This window comes from Pezoporus occidentalis, unplaced genomic scaffold, assembly GCF_034315485.1.
Source record: "Pezoporus occidentalis ecotype Australia unplaced genomic scaffold, CSIRO_AGI_Poc_V1 ctg104, whole genome shotgun sequence".
Classification (NCBI taxonomy): domain Eukaryota; kingdom Metazoa; phylum Chordata; class Aves; order Psittaciformes; family Psittacidae; genus Pezoporus; species Pezoporus occidentalis.
The window spans coordinates 459,694-478,550 of record NW_026912822.1 but is presented as its reverse complement, the minus strand read 5'-3'; the positions used below and the strand labels follow the sequence as shown (position 1 = coordinate 478,550).

Below are 18,857 nucleotides of genomic sequence, written 5' to 3'. Positions count from 1 at the left end.
GGCTCCACTGCCTGTTTCTTTCCCTGCTTGTAGTGAAAAACTGCAGAAGCCCTGAACATTTTATTTGAAATCCATTTATTTTTAAAATCCACTTTGTTTCCTCATCCTTCTTCCGTTCATTCATTTACTTCAGTAGTATTGACAACTTTACAAAGCGACACAAGCTGCAGTGTTGGGTTTGTGGTTGGTTGACTGGGTTTGGTTTGGTTTTTTGCATGAAACGAGAATAAACCTCAAACGACAACATTGAAAAAATATACAATATATATATATATAATATCTGGGGAGGGGTTGTGAGAAACCCCCCTCTGAACCCTATGGCTGGCTCCTTCCATCTTGGCGTCCTTTCCAAGCCCCTCCTTCCTCAGTACAGTTTGAACTGTGCCAGTCATGTGCAAGTGCCCTAGTACATGGTTCTAGAGAGCCAGCTGGAGGGTCAGTAATGTGGGGAATGTCCACAATGGGAATGGCAGAAGTGGGGGAAGATGGGAGGCAGAAATGACAAATGAGGGAGGGAGTGCATGTGTACACGGTGCGGGAAGGAAGAAGTTAAAAGTAAGACACCTCCTTCCAGCCATATGTTAGGGGGATCCATTGGACTGGTGGTTTAAAGCTTCTAGTAGCGGCGAGAGCCGTCGCTTCTGCCCATGATGTGTCGGTCACCCACGTCGTTGCTGTCCGGCGAGTCTGGTGTCTCCGAGTCGGTGCTGTCATCTTCATCATCCATGCCCTCACCAGCCCTGCCTTCGCCACTGCCTCCTGCCCTCTCCTGGCAGCTCTGGTAGGACTGGGGAGGTGAGACATGGGGTAAGGGGAAGTATCTGGCAAACCAGCTGCAGGCCCAGCCCCAGCCCTTGCAGCTGCTCCTCACCTCCATGGGGTTGACAATGATGGTCAGGGCTGAGTCATCCCAGAACATGTCGCCCTCTTTGCTGCCGCTGTTTGTGTGTCCCCCTTCAGCAGCCCCAGGGACCTCTTGCCCCGCTCCTCGCCGATGCAGGGAGTGGATGCGCAGGATGCCAAGGATCACCATGAGTGCCAGGAAGCCCACGCACACCACAATGATGACAGTGGCAGCACTAGGGACCACTTTGGAGAAAGAAAATGAGAAGCCATGGTTAGACTGTCATAGAAACATGTTTCCAACCTGGCCTGCAGGAATCAGGGTTCCTGGGCAGAGCTTGGAGGTTTGGGGTCTGGGCAGGACCCAAAATCCTGACTCTTCTGCTCCCCTGGTCGCAGGCAGTTTCTGCCTTCAGCTGCTCTATGTTTGCTTGAGGCCAGCATGGTCTTCCAGGTTGCCTAGGTCCAGATGCCCTCTGATGTCCTGGCCTGCAGACTCTGCACATTACCCTTTAGCTCTAGGCTAGTAGGCCCAGCCTCTTCTCTCCAGATAACCCTGTTACCTGTAAAATCCATCCAGGCTCTCTGTGGCTTTGTTCTGGGTAGTTCTGTGCAGCACGGACAACTTGGCTGCTGCAATAGGGCAGAGCTGGGACAGGGAGAGGCAAGGGCTGGATTTTGATGCTCTCCCAGCACATGCATAGGCTGTCCCTGCAGTGGCTCAGTGCCAGCCACAGGACTGGACCAGGATCAGAGGCTGTAGGAAGCTGCAGCAAAATCTAGCACCAAAGGTGCTTTTCATATTCCCCACAACAGGGAACCAAAACCAACACAGGGTCCTCTGTACCAGCCCTAGAGCTGGTCTGCAGTCACGCTTTTTGCACAGGGCTGCCAGCAAAAACAACTCGTATCTCTAGTCTAGCTTTCCAGCTTCTCTTTCCTCTGCTCTGGGGGCAAGTATCCTCCTCTTGTCTCTGGTGCCATCTATATTTTTCTGCCTTCCTCACCACCACCTAGTCCCATCTCTTTTTCTAGAGAGGTGTCAATCCTTGTTTTTCTCTTGCTGTTGAAGCTTCTTTCTGAAATCACATTACCCAATGTCATTTGTCAATGACATTACCCAATGTCATACAGTTGTTCTTTTTAGACCTTCTCAGGTGTAGATTTCAAACTGCTTCTACATCAAGAAAGCACACACCAAAAGAAGGATTGTTGCACCAAGCTCTAAACCACCATTTGACTGCAGTCCATTTGCTAATGACAAGTGTCACAGTATAATGAGAACTCAGTAACATGGGTATAGAGAGCCTGAAAGGAATCCTCTACTGTAAGTTCTACTACAATGACAGAAAATTAGCATCCTGACCCAATGAATGAACCCCAAAGATAACATTACATACTTGGGTTGTTATGGGTGCTTGCCAAACTGTGCCCAGATAGCTCTGGGGGTAAATGATGGCCTCGGTGCACAAACTGCTGGGAATTCAGAATATGGTTAGGATGAGCAGCTTGGTTCATGTTGTGGAGGACATTCACCTGCAGAAAGACCAGAGTGAGAGAGACTCAGCTCTGTGTTCATGATGCATTCTACACTGTGCTCATTCCTGTTCACCATGTTCGCTCCATGCATGCACAAGTACCTACGTGTGCATGTACTGATCATGTACCTCAACAGTAAACTCATTGCTGGAGTAGCGTCCATTCATCTCAGTGCAGGACAGGTGAAACTTCCTTTCATAAAGAGCAGCACCATGGTTGATGTGGTACGAGACCTGGCGTAGGATTTCCTCATAAACTGCGATGCTCTCCACACCTGAGACAAGAAGAGAGGATTGGTGTGGTGTGAGAAAGCTCCTGCTTCAAAATCATCTGGCGTCATAACCCTGTAGCAACTAGGAGCTATAGAGGAATCCAAGGCAATGATGGGTTCATTATTTTTAGGAAGGGAGCAGAGATGGAGCTGGGCTGCAAAGGACCCGATGAAATCCCTGCCTGCATTGCTAATACAAGTGGAAGGGAAGGAAGGATCAAAAGCAATAGTCCTGTTAAGTTCTGGAGAGTACAACAGGGTTATACCAATCCACAATGAGTGGGATGTGCTGTCCCCCCAGTCATGTCAAGCAAAGTGATGCTGGCACATGAGAACACCAAGCCCCAAGGAGTAAGTCAGGAGGAGTGATACAGATTTGGGTGAGAACTCGGGCACCATGCCCTGTACTGGAGGAGGAGGAGCCAAAAAAATGGCCTGGGACTTCCAAAAGCCAGTTCAACAAATGGTTACACCTCAGAGTCTCACAGAGTACACCAACATATCTCTAGCATCAGGTTAAGTGCTTCTCCCACTGATACCTGACAGTGAGAAAGACATAGACAGCTGTGGCCAAGGACAGGACATACCTGTGATGGTCAGGTAGGCAGAGGTGTTAACAAGCTCCAGGCCCCGCTGCTGCAGCAGTGCCCCATCCAGGAGCAGATACTCCCTCTCTGGGTCCAAGTCATCTCCTACCAATGAGATCTCGCAGCCATCCAGGTTGTGCACAATCTCATCTGACATTCGTGTGTCTGTCACTGAGATGCAAATGGAAAGAAGACAGGGCCAGAAAGGCAGCCAGCCATCAGTGAAGGCAGGAGTTACTCAGAGTGGTACCCATTTACTTAAAAGTGCTCACATCATATGTAATGGCTTCTCTTTCTCCTACTAGCACTGACCTTGAATAAAACCAGTGTCAGTCCAATTACTTGTTGTAGGAGTCCCCCTGGTTCTAATGACATTATTTATGCACATAATAAAGTCACTTAATTTTGGAACAACACACTATTATCAGACTGGTTCATGATAACACATCTTGGCTGTAAAGACTCTGTTGACAATGACAATGTGCAAATTAGGAACAGCTCTATCACACATTAGCAGACCCTAAGTGCTTTCGAAAGCTTTCCCCTGTCTCACTTGCTAACTGCTGATTACCACGGTTGGGATTTTCTTCAAAGAGGCAACCACATTCACCTTTTGAATGTGAGGTGAACCTGACTTCACCGCTTTCAGCAGGGCTAAGACCAACCTGCTCTAAGTCAAGAAACTTATCATCGCATGAGGGAAGGCAAAGCTTCTCAAGAGAAAGCTATGAGGAAAAAAAAACCATTACCAGATATGAAAGAAGTGAAAGGACATGTAGAGCGTAGAGTGCAGAGAAATAATCTGAGGATGATGGGGAGAAATTGAGGGGCAGGATGTTACAGGGTGTGAGAAAACTGACTGGGGAATTCACAGGAATAAGTGATGCAGGAAAAGGTGGGAGGGGGTGAGAGATAAGGAAAGCAGGAAAGAATTAGGCAGGAGGAGACTGGATAAATGTAGGAGTGGAGAGGGTAACAGGCAGGACATTCATTCAGTGCTGGATTCAATAAAGGGAAATGTAGGTAAAATGTAAAAGGGATTAGGAATTAGCAGCCTGGGAAAGAAGAGAGTACGGCAAAGGAACTGTGTGCATAGAAAAAGTACGGGGAGGAGCAGAAAGGGATAAGAACCGATTAGCCTACATATTGGCACACAATGTGCCTTGCTCCTGTATTTGTAAACTCCCTCTTGCAGTTTTAATGAGGGGCTCTGCTTTCTCTGCAAGACAGCAGCTCTTGTAGGGCTTTCCAGTTTGTCAATTACACCTCGCCCTGTACTCCACTCACCGGTACCGTGCCAGTTCTCATCCTTCTTGGCCTCCACCTGATGAGAAATAGAGCAGCTGATCTGCAGGTTAGGGAACAGGGGGACCCCATCAGGAGCCTCAAAGTCTGATGCAGGATGAGCGGAGTGGGCATTGCCACTCAACAGGATCTGGGGGGCATCAGGCTGTAGCACCACAACGTAACCTTCCACATCAGGAATGGAGACACAGGACTCTTCGCTGAAACACCTGAAGGAGAATGGTAAAAAGCATCAGTTGGCCCAAAGTTGTAAAAGAAAACCTCCTGCCTATTACTGCCAGAGAAGGGAATATTCTTTTTCTGGTAGTCTTCCTAAAAGCTTCCCTATAGCCTGCTGTGTAAGACAGAGAGATGTGTGGTAGGACTAGCATCACTGGGTTTCAGGTGACTTGGTCATACCCACACACCACAGAAAATTAAAACCAGCCCACATCCTTGGAACACCATGAGTGCAGAATGTAAAGTGAATGTAGAAGTTCTGCCACCTGCATATCCATTTGGATATTGCATAGGTCAATATTTATTTTCAGGAAGACTTTTACCCATTTTGAGACCATCAAATAGAATTAAAATACAAGGTGAGAGAGTATAATTTTAGTCAAAAGAGAGGTAGCCCTCTTGTTGCACTTCGCTGGAGGCACTGCTTTGTCCACTCACTTGACAGTAGTGGTGAGTCTGAGCGGCCGGACTCCAGGGGTAGCAAAGCGCAGTGAGTTCATGTAAGCCACATGCTGGATTGCATGGTTGAAGGTTTCCACATCATCACCCTCCAAGGTGAGCAGGGACTGAGAGGGGTTCACATGAACCTACAGGTGGAAGAGAAGGAAATACTCAGGGTTCTTCAGCAAACACCATGAACCCAGGCTAAGAAAGACACAGAGGAGAAAGGTGGGCAGTTGTCTGAGGTGGGGGAGCAGGCAAAGTCCTGGGAAGCAAGGCTGGGGAGGAGAGTGGAGGAGACCCATGCAAGCTGGGCAGATGGGCATACCTTCATCCCTTTGCCCAGACTGTCGAAGTCACTGTAATCAAGACCCTCACGGCAGGCATACAGGCATTCAATAACCTCCCGGCTCTCCAAGCTACCAGGGCGCACAGTGAAGCCAGCCAAGTAACCATGGAAGTAGTGGTGTATCGACAGAGGATCTCCTGGGGGAAACATGGGAGGTGAAGGTTGTGAGAGACATGGCAAGGAGAGAGCAAAAGCCACAAAAACAACAGTGGGGGGGACATATGGATGTTCAGGGAAGTAGAGAAAGACAGAGGAGTGTACAGAACATGGAAAAACAAAGACAAGAAGACGGGAGATGCTGAAGGAAGGAGATGACAAAATTCCAGATGGGGGAAAATGGGAAAACCAGACCAACAGACAGACCACGGCAGTGCCCGGTGGGTAGCATAGAGAGGTTTCTGCCAAACTGCTGAATGCCAGATGGAAACAATTCCTTGTTCCCTTCTCACACTGCTTCCTGTGAGGGCTTTTAAAAGAAGCTACACGTTCCATAGATAGGGATGAGGTGACATCTCCTGATGTCTCTAATGGCTATCGCATTCTTCAGAGACCAACTTTAATAATCAGGCATGAGGACTCTATCCACATGAAAAGCGTACTCCATTTCTCAAAGCAGGCTGTAGTTCTCCTTTTCATGCTCCACAGATATCAAGGTATCAAGGACCAATCTGCCAAATGAGGGCTTTCCTCCCAGGATGGTGGGAGGTGGCAGGACAGGACTGGGAGAGCTGTGTGAGGAAAGCACCATGCAAGAAGTGACAGCCATGCACAGTGAAGAAGGAAAGAGAACCGTCTTCTTTCTTCTCCCTACCTTGTATAGTATCAGTGGAGTTCTCGCTTCCTTTGATTTTCTCTTTGTTTTTCTCCTCTGCAAAAGGAGAACATTCAAACAAGCAATAAGGCATTGGAACAGGGTAGTTACAAGGTCAGGCAAATATCTATACAAGTGCTTGTACTGGCCAGTCCAAAGGAACAGCTCTGGAGTCATGTGCCAAGCAGTGCATCCTTCAACCCTAGAGACAGCACATTGCAGATGAAAGAGACCAAGTCCCTGTCATGAAGGGGATGGTGATTCTGTAGGATGAGTAACTTGGAAAGTATAAGGGGTTTTTCTTGGGGGGAGGGTTCTAGTTTGGTGGTTTGTTTGTTGTTTTTTTCTTTTTTCTCCTTTCTCAATGATATCTATTTTGGGAATTAACTGATTCCTTTTTAGGGATCATGGTCTTAGCCATGCTTGCAACAAGCCATGCATTCAACATCCTTTTGAAATTCAGATGGTTCCAGGAGGGTGTCCCAAGATGATTCATGTTTGCTGGGTATAAAAGGCCAATGGAGAGCACAGAGCTGTGGGAAGATCCATGATCAGGAAAAGCAGTACTACAGTAAAGATTTGATCTTACTAGAGTGAAGGCAAGCAGCAGGCAAATTCCTTTAGTTCTGTCCTGCTTCAGTCTTGAAGGAGAACTGAAAAGACCTGGGAAATGCAGTCTTATATCTCCACAGAATGGGTTTTAATCTGGTAGTGGCTTAACTATGTTCCTAACCTGATGTTTGATCTCCACAGGAGATCTTTCTCCTCTACAGAATGATTAGTGATTTCTTCATATAGGCCCTCAAGACACAGAAATCCCCATCGATACAACCAGCAGTATAAATAGTACTGCCTGCTCCCTGGTGAAAAGCTTTGACAGAAACAGCAGTACAGACAGTTTCAACCCTCCCCTGCCTGAAAGCTGGTTACCCATTGCATGTTCTACTGCTGTTGCCCAGGAAGCTGCCAAGGACACTTTTCCTTGAGCAATTACTACCATGGCCTGCTGGCTTGGTCCGTAAAGGAAGGAGACACACCAGCTTCGGTGCCAAGAAGGCAAGATAGCTGCAATGTGCTTTGTACCACTTAACATTGGGTGGCGTCTCTTTCACCTCTTCTGGCTCCCCCTCCACTCCCTTGTTTCGTGTACGGGAAGAGCACGGTTCAAGGAGCAGGCACTCACCAGTCCAGCAGGCTCCAATCATGAGTGAGGGCTCCTGCCGGGGTGGGTGAATGAGGCCATTGTCGTGGATGAGGGCAGGGTCGTAAGACACGCCATCCACATAAAGTGTGACAGTGGGGAACTCCAGGTTGAGGGCATAATGGTGCCATTCGTCATCGCAGACCTACGGCAGACAGCAGAAGGGATCAGCAAAGGGCAGAAATAGAAGAGACATGAGGAAAAGGCAAATGCTCCCTCACCTGCTCAAGCTTCCAGAGGAATTTCACAGGCCTTGCGCTTTCCAGCAATGGCCAGTAGAGGAAAGCAATCCGGCAGCCGTGCACAGCCAGAGAGTAATGCGAGTAGCCGTCCTCTGCCAGGGACAAGCACAGGGAGTTAGATACCACAGGAGATTTCTCCCTTCAGGCATAATCCCTCCTAACGAGTCAGAGGCAGTGGGCGGAAGCGTCACCACCCCAGGAGAAGTGTCTCACCGCTGTGCACTGTACTGCAGATCACTGTCTCCTCTTCCCGCCTGCCTTTGCTAGGCACCACGGCATGCTTCATCCATACGGACAGGGTGAAGTGGTCACTCAGCCCCTCATGGGCATTCAGCCCATTCACCACAGGCACCTGGGCAGCCTGGCTGCCATTGAACCAGTAGATGAGGCTGCTGTCCTGGCTGTAGTGCACCGAGAGTCGCGCAGTCCAGTTCGCTGTGGGGCTAGGCACAGGCAGCAGGTCAATCTCTCCTGAGGCAGCGCCTACCAAGAAGGGAAGGAGTTAGGAATGTCAGCATGAGAGAATAAGAAGTCTGAGAATTAGGGGACAGATAAAGAGGGCACCCTGAGGTTTTGTTGTAGCATCCTAGACCACAGGGAGAGGAGGAGTTGCCTATAGGCCTTTGGTGACTTTTCCCTCGTCTGTGCTGGGGGAGTCACACAGACTCTGTGTACTGGGGCAACACACAGAACCCGTGGCTTCCCAGCAAGGAGAGCACAGGGAGCCCCTTGTAAATATAGGCAAGGGTGCTCACTGCCCCTAAAGTCCTCCCAGTCCCGCTGATCACAGCAGATGTGAGGAATGTCCCCCAGCACCTCTCCTGTGTAAGGCACAGAGCTAGGACCATGAAGCCCATGGTGCTGTGCCATAGCTGCCCTCCGCCCAGGAAAGAATCAACTCACCACAGAGTTTGCGTAGTGACTTCTCAGAGTAGTTATCCCGGTCACAGCCCTTGGCCACATGGTTTGTCTGCAGCTCCACTGTGGCCTGGATGTTCCACAGGGGCTCATCACAGGTCTCCAGGTGAATGGTGGGGAAGAGCGCAAGGCTGCCTGCACCAGGAGTGTACTCAATCCTCTTGTTCCAGCCTAATGAAGAAGAGTGAAAGAGGGGGGTTATGTCCTGCCAAGGACCTGAGGACAGAATATTTGGCACACACACAAGTGGCATCTATGGGCTAGCCTAGAAACAGAGATTTTTCGGCCCTTTCCATATTGAAATGACAACTCCATGCAGCTGGCACTAATGCAAGGGAAGACTTCCTAGAAGCACAGAGTCCAAATCTGTCATCTTCTACAGCTAGCATCAGTGTAGCATCAATCCTTGGATTGTCAGCCTCTCTTACCAGGTAAAGCAGATATTTAGCTGTGTTGATTTCTCCTTAATTCTATTGACTAGGGTGAACCTGTAGGCACACACCACCTCCAGAAAAGCCAAATATCCTCAAGACGAGCAGCCTTTGAATACAATCTACTTTGAATACAGTGTATGAGCTTTATCATATTATACATATATTATATATTATCAAATACATAGTAGTAGTAATCCAAGGAATGATTTTCCAAAGTTGGAATTGCCTTTCAGTGGCTTTGCAACAGACTGATATGTGCTGCATCCCATTAGATGGGACTGACGGGTTGGTGCCAGAACTGAATTTATCTGTGTCTATACAAACATCTGCAATGAGTAGGACTGAGTCATAGTTCAGCAAAAGCACAGGGAAGACATAACTGTGTTTGGAAGTTTCATACCCTGCCAGCTGGGCTTGCAGGTGGGTTTCACCTGGATTTCCACTTCAGCATCATCAGAAGCCCGCTTCTTTCCACAGTCATAGGCTGTCACTGTGAATTTGTAGACACGATCTCCACTGTACTGCAGCTTCTCCGTGTTCTCAATGTTTCCTGGTTAGCAAAATAAAGAGGTCAAGGGAGAGGAATTTCAGTCTCCTTGAAGATATTCCTTCTAGAAATCACTCCTATTTATGATTAACCACAAAAACAACCAAAGAAGGGTTGAGCCTCCCCCTCCAGTGCTACTCTGTAAGAGCTATAGCATCCCACAAAATGGCTGCTGCATCTCTGCACCAGGAGAGATAGATCAGCAGTGCTAGAACATTCATATAGCACAGCTCTGCCATCAAATGGGACTGGCAGAAAGGGAGCAAAGCAGGAAAGGGGGAGTGACATGCTCATGGTAGGTGTGGATTCTTACCGTCATTGTCAATCAGAAAGGGAATATTGGGGGTCAGGATCTCATAGTAGCAGATCTGGCTGTATTGTGGAGAGCAATCTCCATCAATGGCCTCCACACGCAAGATGCGGTCATACAGCTTTCCTTCAGTCACTGCCACACGGTACAGCTTTTCCACAAAGACAGGAGCAAACTCATTCACATCATTTACTCGAACGTGCACCGTGGCCCTGATACAGAGAGACACCAGTAAGAACAGGCTGGCTGATTAGGAGCCACATACCCCCTACATTTCAGTATAAAACACTCCCCTAAAAGTGCACCAGTCTGATTTCCAGCCATCAAAAGCAAGGACGAGGAAAGAGACCTTGGTTTCAACACAACAATGTCAGCACACAGGAGCTTGGACAATGGTTTACCACCCCAGAGGAAGAGCAAAAAGGTATGATAATGTAATCTGGACCTCCTGCCAATATGCAGCAATATACTGTCAAGCAGCCCTCACTTCTAGTGGTATTCAGTCATGTGACTCAGTCAGTGAGCATTTCTATTTGGGTCTTATTTGCATGTTGAATTATAGTATTAAGGCTAGAGAAAAATACTTCTGGCTAAAGGAAGCACTTCCACAGCCATTTCCATCTGTGTTTCTGTGATAGATCACATTTTGTAACATGCAGCAACGATTGCATGGACTTACTTGTGTGATTTCTTGGTATTTGCTCCATCAGGTCCCTCTCCACAGTCATAAGCCTGGATGGTGAACGTGTGCTCCTTATGTGCTTCACAATCCACTGGTTCCTTGGCCCGTATCAGCCCCTCACCTGTAGCTTTGTCCAAGATCACAGCTTCAAAAGGTACCCCTGCCCCATGGATCCTGAAGCCACAGATTTCACCTGGTACCCACAAAGGCAGAGAGGAAGGGAAGAAAGAAAAGGACTAAGGAGAGCATCTTATGTCTCCTTGCTTTCCTGTCTCATCTTTTCTTCCTTTCTAACTTATGCTCTTGTTTCTTCCTCTTTATCACATCTCATTTTGAGCAATTTCTGGTTCCCTAAGTTCCTCCTGCCATCTCTTACAGCCATTAATGATACAGATTGCCCTCTACTGGACACTACCCCCACGGCAAGGAATCTTGACCAGCATCCAGAAATTACTAGCGGTTACAAGGCTCAAGCTACATTTACCAGTGCTACACACCCACGTATTGAAGGAGCACCTTATTTCTCCTCTGCATCCCTCACAGAGGCAAAACAGACCATATATTGCAGATAGGCAGCCAAAGCATGAAGATCCGTGATGTCTCATCCACCCACACAGGCAGAATGTGCACAGTACTGCAGGGAACTGCAGATAGGGTCACATCAAAGTTCAGCTCACAGGGACCACTTCTCCTCTCCCAGAGCTGAGGGACGATGCGTGAGGAAGCTCCAGGCACGGCCTAAGCAAGGACCAGGAATACAACCCTCATAAAAGCCCTGTCTGTAGTTTGAGGGATCTGTGCTTACTGTGAGGGGATGTAGCACTGCCAACGAAGTGTGCCCTACCAGCTTCCTCCAGTGCTCACAGCACTGTGCATGTGATCCTTGGAAATAGCAGAACTGCGTCAAAAAGTAGCTGGCTCCACCCTCACTTTCTCTCCCTAAGGGAAACAGCTCACAGCATCAAATCAAGCCCAAATTGCCTCCAGACTTCACTGGGGACATCCTCCGGAACAAGGTTTGGAGGGTTCACTTCCTGCAGAGAGCTAGAATCCAGCACAGGGATGAATGGCATTCTGTCTCTGCCTCTTCCTAAGTCTCTCCCTGCCTCCCACCCTTCCCAGAGCTGTTACCCACCTACCTGCATAGCGCAGTGGAGCATCTTTGTCCAGTGCAAACAGTGGTGGGTTGAGCAGGACTGTGTTGTCATTCTCCATGATGATGCCCTGATACTCAGCTTCAATCCAGGGTTTGTGCTTGTTTGCTGGGGCAGATTTGGGAGTGGGGATGGAGCACAGGAATGTATTAGCCACCAATGACAGATTCAGTGGGACAAGAGCAGAATATCATCCAGTGGCAGGTAACAATCACCCCTCCCCACCTTCTCTGGAAATAAAGTCTAAAATAATAGGCTGGGAGGAAGAAGTTCTCTTTCTTTAGCTCTACTCCATATGGCTCCTGGGACTGGGAGACCTCATCAGAAGCAATGTGTACCTTCTGGCCTCCTCATTACATTCTTACCAGGAATATGTGGAGAAGCATTTGGGTGCCCAGGAAAGTTGGAATGGTTAAAAAAAAAGCCTGAAATCAAGAGGCAGAAGTAGTCTGATTCTGGAGACAGATTCTAAATGCTAAATCTTTTAGCTCAATGAAGCCGTAATTAAAGGATCTAGGATACATCTTTCCTTGGGGTGTCCCAAGGGGACAAGTCTTGCATGCAGCCATTATCACTTATGCCTGACATCCCCTGGACTAAGGCCCAGGATCCACACACACGTACCCAGGTACACTTTCAGTCAGTCATTCTATGTGAATTAATAACCTACTCTGAGACTCCCATGCTCCTTCCTTCCCCACTCCATGGCAAGCACCATATTCCCTTGGCCCTTCCTTGCTAATCCTGTTGGCTGGAGCCCAGCCAGGCTTGGCATGGAGGCAGCAGCCAGCAGGAGCCTCTGAAAAATGTCACAGGCCCAGAAATAGCAAATTAATCTTTATCACAAAGGCTCCAGGGCAGGGAAAAGGAGAAATGGGGGTGGGGGGGTGAAGGGGAGGGGAGAGAGAAAAAAAATAATTATAAATTAAAAACCCCTCCCCCATGCCCACCCCCTGCCAAATGGGCCTCTGAGATTATATTACATGGCCTAGTTACAACCCCCCAGTCCCAGATAATCCCCCACTCTCCCACCCCTCGGAGGCCAAGATTTATTACAACCAAGCAACGCCTTGAGCCCAGCATGGGTCAGAGCTGGTGGGGAGTAGGGTACAGAGCCTTTCCCCTCAAGGGCACTACTTCCAATATGGGAATTCATCCTCTGCAGCACAGTATCCTCTGGAACCACACCAGCACAGCGTGACGTGTTGACTTGAAAGGGACAGCATCCCCTACAGCCTCTGCAAATGGGGGTGATGGGATGCTGCTGGAGCTGGGCGGTGGCTGCCAGACAGCAACAGGTCAGAATGGGGGTGCTGCAGCACCCCCGGAGCGGGCAGCCCCAGCCCGGCAAGGCAGCAGGGAGCGGGGGTTGGCATTTCTCCCTCACCGTATTGATTGACGTTTATAAAGCATTGCGTAGGAAACCCAGACAAACATCCACCCTGCTCTGTAAGCAGGTGGAATCCTCCCTGTGTGCAAATACCCACATTCCAACCCACCCTTCCATTGCCCCCACTAGATTCCACTCCGTGACGGCTCTATTCCATGCGCCGCACCACCGAGGTGGGAATCTGCAGCTACAAATACCAAATGTGCCCTGTTGCTGGGGTAACAAGCCGATGGTAGAGAGAGATAAATCCTTTGCTGCATTCACCTGCAACTTGGGAATCACCAATCTGATTTCTTGGGAAATGAGTTCCTGGAGGTTACAAAACCATTTTTGGAATATTTTTAGGGTACAGACTCCCACCAGCTTCAGGAAAGCTCCTGTAAATCTAAAATAATTTGCCAAAGGTGGGTAGATGTTTCAGAGCATAGATTTACAAAGAAAAGAGAGAATCCAGAGTGGAAGGGGCCCTGCCTTGCCATTGGGCCCCTTGGCACCAGTACAAATACATGCCCCTGCCAATGCCAGCATGCACAGAGCCCCTCGTTGCACTGCCCTGCATCCTTACCTCTTCCTAAGAACAGAGGATGTCACATTCCCTGATGACCCCACCTGGCATGCTCCCCAATTCTCCCACCCTGCTCGAGTATTGACGCACTGACTCCCCTCAGATGAATTCCTCCTGCCTGTCCCTATAGCCACAGATTTAGAATCCTACACCTTTCTCCTTTGCCCTACGTGGTCAAAGAACATCTGCATTCAGAGTGTTACAGCCATAGCACGAGGGTTTGGGGCTTTTTACGTATTTAGCACATAAAATACTGTTTGATCCAAGCAACCTGCATAATTAACACATAACTGGAAAATAATTCCTGTTGGCAGATCGCAGATGGATGAACTAGAATGAGAAGATGGAGACAGGGGATGTGTCTTGGAGACCACAAAGGTCTGTGGAGAAGCAACACATTCTCTCAGCACGCTAGGGAAGGGAAGCTAAATCCACATGGCAATAACTGGAACAAAAGCAAGACAAGTGACTGGAAAAGGGCAAAACGCGAAGGGAATGCTAGAAAAACAGAAAGAAGGAGAAGAAAGGAAAGCGATGACAGGAGGCAGATGGAGAAAGTAGACAGAGAGGATGGAATGAGGGCACCCGAAGGGACACAGAGAGACGGAGCACCCGGGGACGGCGGAGATCCCACGATAACACCGTGCCATGCGAAGCCGACGGGCAGCGCGGAGCCACACCGCCACCGAGCAGCCGGTGGGGACGAGCCGCGGCCCCTCAGCCCGCCGGGGGTCCCAGCGCACCGTCCCTCCGCCGCCGCCGCCCGGGACCGTGCCCGCGGCGCTGCCGCCGCTCACCTTTGTTGGAGGCGCTGCCGGGCAGCGCGGCGTAGAGGCAGAGGAGAGGCAGGAGGACGGCGGCGCGCTGCCGGGGGAAGCCCATCGCGGCGATGGGTCCCAGCCCGCCCGGGGCTGCTGGAGAGCGGCGGGCCCGGCCCGGCCACGGCCTCGCTCCCGCGGCGGCGGCGGCGGCGCGCAGGGACGGAGCGGTACCTCCGCGAGCCCCGCTCCGCTCCACGCCCGGCCCCGCCCCGGCACTGCAGCATGACGTCACGGGCGCGGCGGGGGCCGGCGGGGGTCGGCAGCCAATGCGAGGGGCCGCCGCGCCAGGTGCGGCGGTGCGGTGCTGTGCTGTGCGGTGCGGTGCGGTGCTGTGCGGTGCGGTGCTGTGCTGTGCTGTGCTGTGCGGTGCTGTGCTGTGCGGTGCTGTGCTGTGCGGTGCTGTGCGGTGCTGTGCGGTGCTGTGCTGTGCTGTGCGGTGCTGTGCTGTGCGGTGCTGTGCGGTGCGGTGCGGTGCGGTGCGGTGCGGTGCTGTGCGGTGCTGTGCTGTGCTGTGCTGTGCTGTGCGGTGCGGTGCTGTGCGGTGCTGTGCTGTGCGGTGCGGTGCGGTGCGGTGCGGTGCTGTGCGGTGCTGTGCTGTGCGGTGCGGTGCGGTGCGGTGCGGTGCTGCGCGGTGCGGTGCTGTGTTGTGCTGTGCTGTGCGGTGCGGTGCTGTGCTGTGCGGTGCTGTGCGGTGCTGTGCTGTGCTGTGCGGTGCGGTGCGGTGCGGGCCGCTACCCCCCCCTCTCACCGCAATCCGGGCAGGGCACGGACAGGGGCGAGGGCTGGCGGAGGGGTTGGAGGGGGACTTCCCGGTTTCCCCGGGAAGCATCTCGCAGTGCTGGGAGACGCGGGAGTAGCAGGCGGGAAGGGGGGCGTGAAGATCGGAGGGGGGGAGCGGGGGAGGTACCGCGGCGAGAGGCTGCAGGCAGCATACGGACTGTACCGCCCATTCGCACCGGGCTCCGCGATGGGCTGGGGAGAGAGGGGGCCGGGACGCTGCTCTGAGGAAGCTCGCAGCTAACCCGTGTCACGGTGAGAGGAGCGGCAGGCTGCGGGGAAGAGTTGCCGCTGGTTGGTAGGCGAGAGTTTAACAGCAGCAGCCCCCAGGGAGGGCGGAGAGTGAGGAGGTGACGGCCGCTCTCACGTCCTGCCCAGCCGAGGCGGAGATGCTGGCAGCAGGGGCAGTCCCAGCCTTTTCCGCGCCCCCCGGCGAAGGGACTCTTACTGCAGCGGGGAGCCCGGGGGCCGGGCAGCCCCGCAGCCCTCCCCACACCGCGGGAGGGTAAAGCGGCCCGCCCGGCGAGCCTGCTGGCTGCCCGCTCGGTACCTGTCTCGCTCCTTGCTCTGTTTCCTCCTCGCCGTCCGCCCTGTCTTTCTGCCCCGGGATGCCGCCCAACCTCACCGGCTATTACCGCTTCGTCTCCCAGGAGAACATGGACAATTACCTGCGCGCTTTAGGTAACATCACCCTCCTCATCCCTCTCTTTTCTCTCCCTTTGCTCTCTTCTGCCCCTAAAGAAAAGAAAGTCACAAGTCATGGAAGGGGTTTAGGAACCCCCTGGTCCTTCTGTCTGTGCCCATCGCTTTCATGGTGTGGTGGGCTGAGGGAGGAGGTACCGTGGCTGTGGCTCCCTGGCTAACAGGGAGTTCTGCAGGGATGCTGCTAGATGAGGGGCCCAGGTCGTCTACAGATCTCCCCTCCCTCCCTCTCATTCCCCAGATATCAATGTGATCTTGCGAAAAGTGGTTTGCCTTTTGAAGCCCGATAAAGAGATTATCCACACGGGGGATCACATGGTCATCCGCACGATCACTTCCCTGCGAGACTATGTTATGGATTTTGACCTGGGAGTCCAGTTCGAGGAAGACCTGGGACCTGTGGATGGACGCAAGTGCCAGGTGAGAAGCCCAAGCTGTGCAGTTTAGCAGCAGACTGGGATGCACTAGAAGGTCAGGTATCTGCCCAGCTTTTGATTCATGACTCAGGTGAGAGTCCAGCCCAGAGTTGTCATGCCCATGCAGGTCCAGGAAGTTCTATGAGTACCTCACTAACACCAAACAGCCGGAAACCCAGTTCTCTGGGACCCAGAGGCTATTATCCTCTGGAGCAGAGCCCTGAAAAGAAAGAACATCAGCCTGCTTGGCAGTACTCTCTTGCACTTGGAAGCCCGAGGGTCATTCACCTCCCGCAAAGAGCATCAGTCCCAAGGAGCCACTGAAGAGACACCAGATCAGGGACTGCATTTGTAAATGTGTGAGAGGAGCTGCCGGTGTCATCACTGGGAACCTGGACTGCCAGGACCTGCTTCCCCTGGGACCATGTCTTCCCCCTATTTTCTCTTTTTCAGACAACTGTCTCCTGGGAGGGGGATCAGCTGGTGTGTGAGCAGCTGGGAGAGAAGAGGAACCGAGGATGGAGGCACTGGCTGGAGGGGGACCAGCTGCATCTGGTGAGGAGGGGTCCAGCACAGCCCTCTAAATCCCAGTGGCAGCGGACAGGGGACACGCAGAGCTGGGCTCTGAACTCCGAGGCATGCAGCTTCCTTCCAGCTCCCTTCAGACTCTAGCCCCGGCTCCTCGGGGGGCAGAGTCCACTACACACAAACATCCGGCTCCAGTTAAGGAGGCTCGGCAAAGGCAAAGGCAACGGCCCTTCCCTGCCCCGCTGCCTGACCCCTGGGGCTTTGGGAGGGGTGTGCAGAAGCATGTGGCCGGAGGGCGGGCAGGGCGGCAGCTGGCGAGGGAGGCGAGTCGGGGATCCAGCCTCAACTCCTCTTTCGCCTCCCTTTCCTAGCGCATGACCGCTGAAGACGAGGTGTGTGTCCAGGTTTTCCAGAAGGTGAAGTGAGCGCTCCGCCGAGGGATGCCCCGCATTGACAAAACAAACAAAGCCCGAGGGAGCCAAGCTCCCCCGTAGCAGCCTCCTTGTTTTCTAACGCCTCGTCTCTCGCCCAGCAGCGGCCGGGGCGGCGGCAGGGCGGGATGGGACGGGACGGGACGGGGGTCACCGCGAGGCCGGGCCTGCGGGCAGCAGGAGGCGGTGAGAGGAGGCGGCCGCGGTGGACCGGGGCGGGAGGGCGATGGGCTCCGTCTGCACGGAAGCTCCTTTCAGAATAAGAGTTTTTGGGGAGTAGTAGTGGTGCCGGGGCTGCCCCACGGCCGGGCCCCCGCAATCCCCGGCACCAGGGGAAGCAAGAGGTGGTGCCCAAATGGGAAAGGGTGGCTGAGGCTGCCCCTCCTGCAGCCGCCAACACCAGCCGCCTTCTCCTGGCCTCTGGGGTGCCACATTCTTCTCAGGATGCTGGCACCCTCAGGCAGAATGGGTTGAAAACAAAACGATCAAAGATTTTTGTGTATCATGTGAAATCGGAGGGTTGGGACAAGGGAACTGAGCTCCTCAGAAGGTTCCGAGGGTAAGAAAAGCTTAGCGTCTCCTCCTGGTATACAAGATGATGGCCAGCTCCAGTCCCAGCTCTCCTGGCGTTCCTGGCAGCCATTCCCCATGGCCATCATAGTTCCCCTGGTTCACAGATCCTCCCTACAATCGGAGACCAAGCAACAGAACAGGCAGTGAGGTCCCTTAAAAACCCAGACCAGTGCCGAGGAGGTGTCCTTTAGTGAAGACATCTGATGTGCATGAGCCCATAAGCAGTTACTTCCAAAGGATGCTTGTGTTTGTCCCCTGGAAAATGAATGAAGGGCAGGGTATGCAGAAATGTGTCACTACAGACATCACCAGGATCAAGAGGTAGGCAGATGTTGAAAATACAGGCCCTTTTCACAAGAGCCAGGTTGGACGGGGCTTGAAGCAACCTGGTATTCTGGAAGGTGTACCCAGCAAGCAATCATAGCCGTGTCATCCAGCCTGTCATTTATCTGCTTTATGCAGACGTCTACAACCCCATCATTCCTTCTATCGCAAGGAGCCTTTTTTGTATCACAAGGTTGAAAGGGCAGAGGTTTGACTGACAGTAGCTGAAGCTGATTCAACGGTTGCCCTCTTTATACTCCTCCATACAGTAAGAGTCCATCTGAGCTGTTTCTGACCCCAACACCAAGCTGGCTTCACCATATCCAGACTGATATCTTCAGGAAGTATCTGGTTGGGCCAGAACCATAGATAAGAATCATACCCCCTTGATGTGGTCCACACTCATAGTAATCATAAGGGATAGTATTCCAGCCTATTCTAGGGCTTCAGTTAGTAGCTACCACCACTGTTAATTTA

General features: G+C 51.8%; 2 protein-coding genes across 3 annotated transcripts; one reads left to right on the top strand and one right to left on the bottom strand.

Annotated features, from left to right (window-relative positions):
* Positions 1-58: 58 nt before the first annotated feature.
* CLSTN3 (calsyntenin 3) lies at positions 59-14,743 on the bottom strand. Of its 2 annotated transcripts, XM_062617923.1 has the most exons (18): positions 14,606-14,743; positions 11,839-11,961; positions 10,697-10,892; positions 10,021-10,229; positions 9,561-9,710; positions 8,712-8,897; positions 8,022-8,291; positions 7,788-7,900; positions 7,549-7,711; positions 6,366-6,422; positions 5,534-5,691; positions 5,203-5,351; positions 4,528-4,754; positions 3,241-3,411; positions 2,511-2,656; positions 2,244-2,379; positions 872-1,089; positions 59-787 (listed from the first exon to the last, which is right to left on the bottom strand). In XM_062617923.1, exons 1-18 carry the CDS (start codon positions 14,688-14,690, stop codon positions 617-619), a joined length of 2,928 nt encoding a protein of 975 aa, XP_062473907.1. In that variant the 5' UTR covers positions 14,691-14,743; the 3' UTR covers positions 59-616. The 2 variants fall into 2 exon arrangements, with proteins under 2 accessions (XP_062473907.1, XP_062473916.1); XM_062617932.1 differs by lacking the exon at positions 6,366-6,422.
* Positions 14,744-15,847: 1,104 nt separating this feature from the next.
* RBP5 (retinol binding protein 5) lies at positions 15,848-17,541 on the top strand. Its single transcript, XM_062617911.1, has 4 exons — positions 15,848-16,087; positions 16,350-16,528; positions 16,978-17,079; positions 17,424-17,541. The coding sequence occupies exons 1-4, from the start codon at positions 16,015-16,017 to the stop codon at positions 17,475-17,477; spliced, it is 408 nt and encodes a 135-aa protein (XP_062473895.1). The 5' UTR covers positions 15,848-16,014; the 3' UTR covers positions 17,478-17,541.
* Positions 17,542-18,857: the final 1,316 nt, after the last annotated feature.

Excerpts from the sequence above, each read along its gene's own strand:
- CLSTN3 (XM_062617923.1), bottom strand. The coding sequence starts at position 14,690 with ATGGGCTTCCCCCGGCAGCGCGCCGCCGTCCTCCTGCCTCTCCTCTGC. Across the intron at positions 7,901-8,021 it reads CTGCAGTACAGTGCACAGCG|AGGACGGCTACTCGCATTAC; the intron begins GTGAGACACTTC and ends TGTCCCTGGCAG. Across the intron at positions 1,090-2,243 it reads AAGCACCCATAACAACCCAA|TGGTCCCTAGTGCTGCCACT; the intron begins GTATGTAATGTT and ends CTTTCTCCAAAG.
- RBP5 (XM_062617911.1), top strand. The coding sequence starts at position 16,015 with ATGCCGCCCAACCTCACCGGCTATTACCGCTTCGTCTCCCAGGAGAAC. Across the intron at positions 16,529-16,977 it reads TGGATGGACGCAAGTGCCAG|ACAACTGTCTCCTGGGAGGG; the intron begins GTGAGAAGCCCA and ends TCTCTTTTTCAG. Across the intron at positions 17,080-17,423 it reads AGGGGGACCAGCTGCATCTG|CGCATGACCGCTGAAGACGA; the intron begins GTGAGGAGGGGT and ends TCCCTTTCCTAG.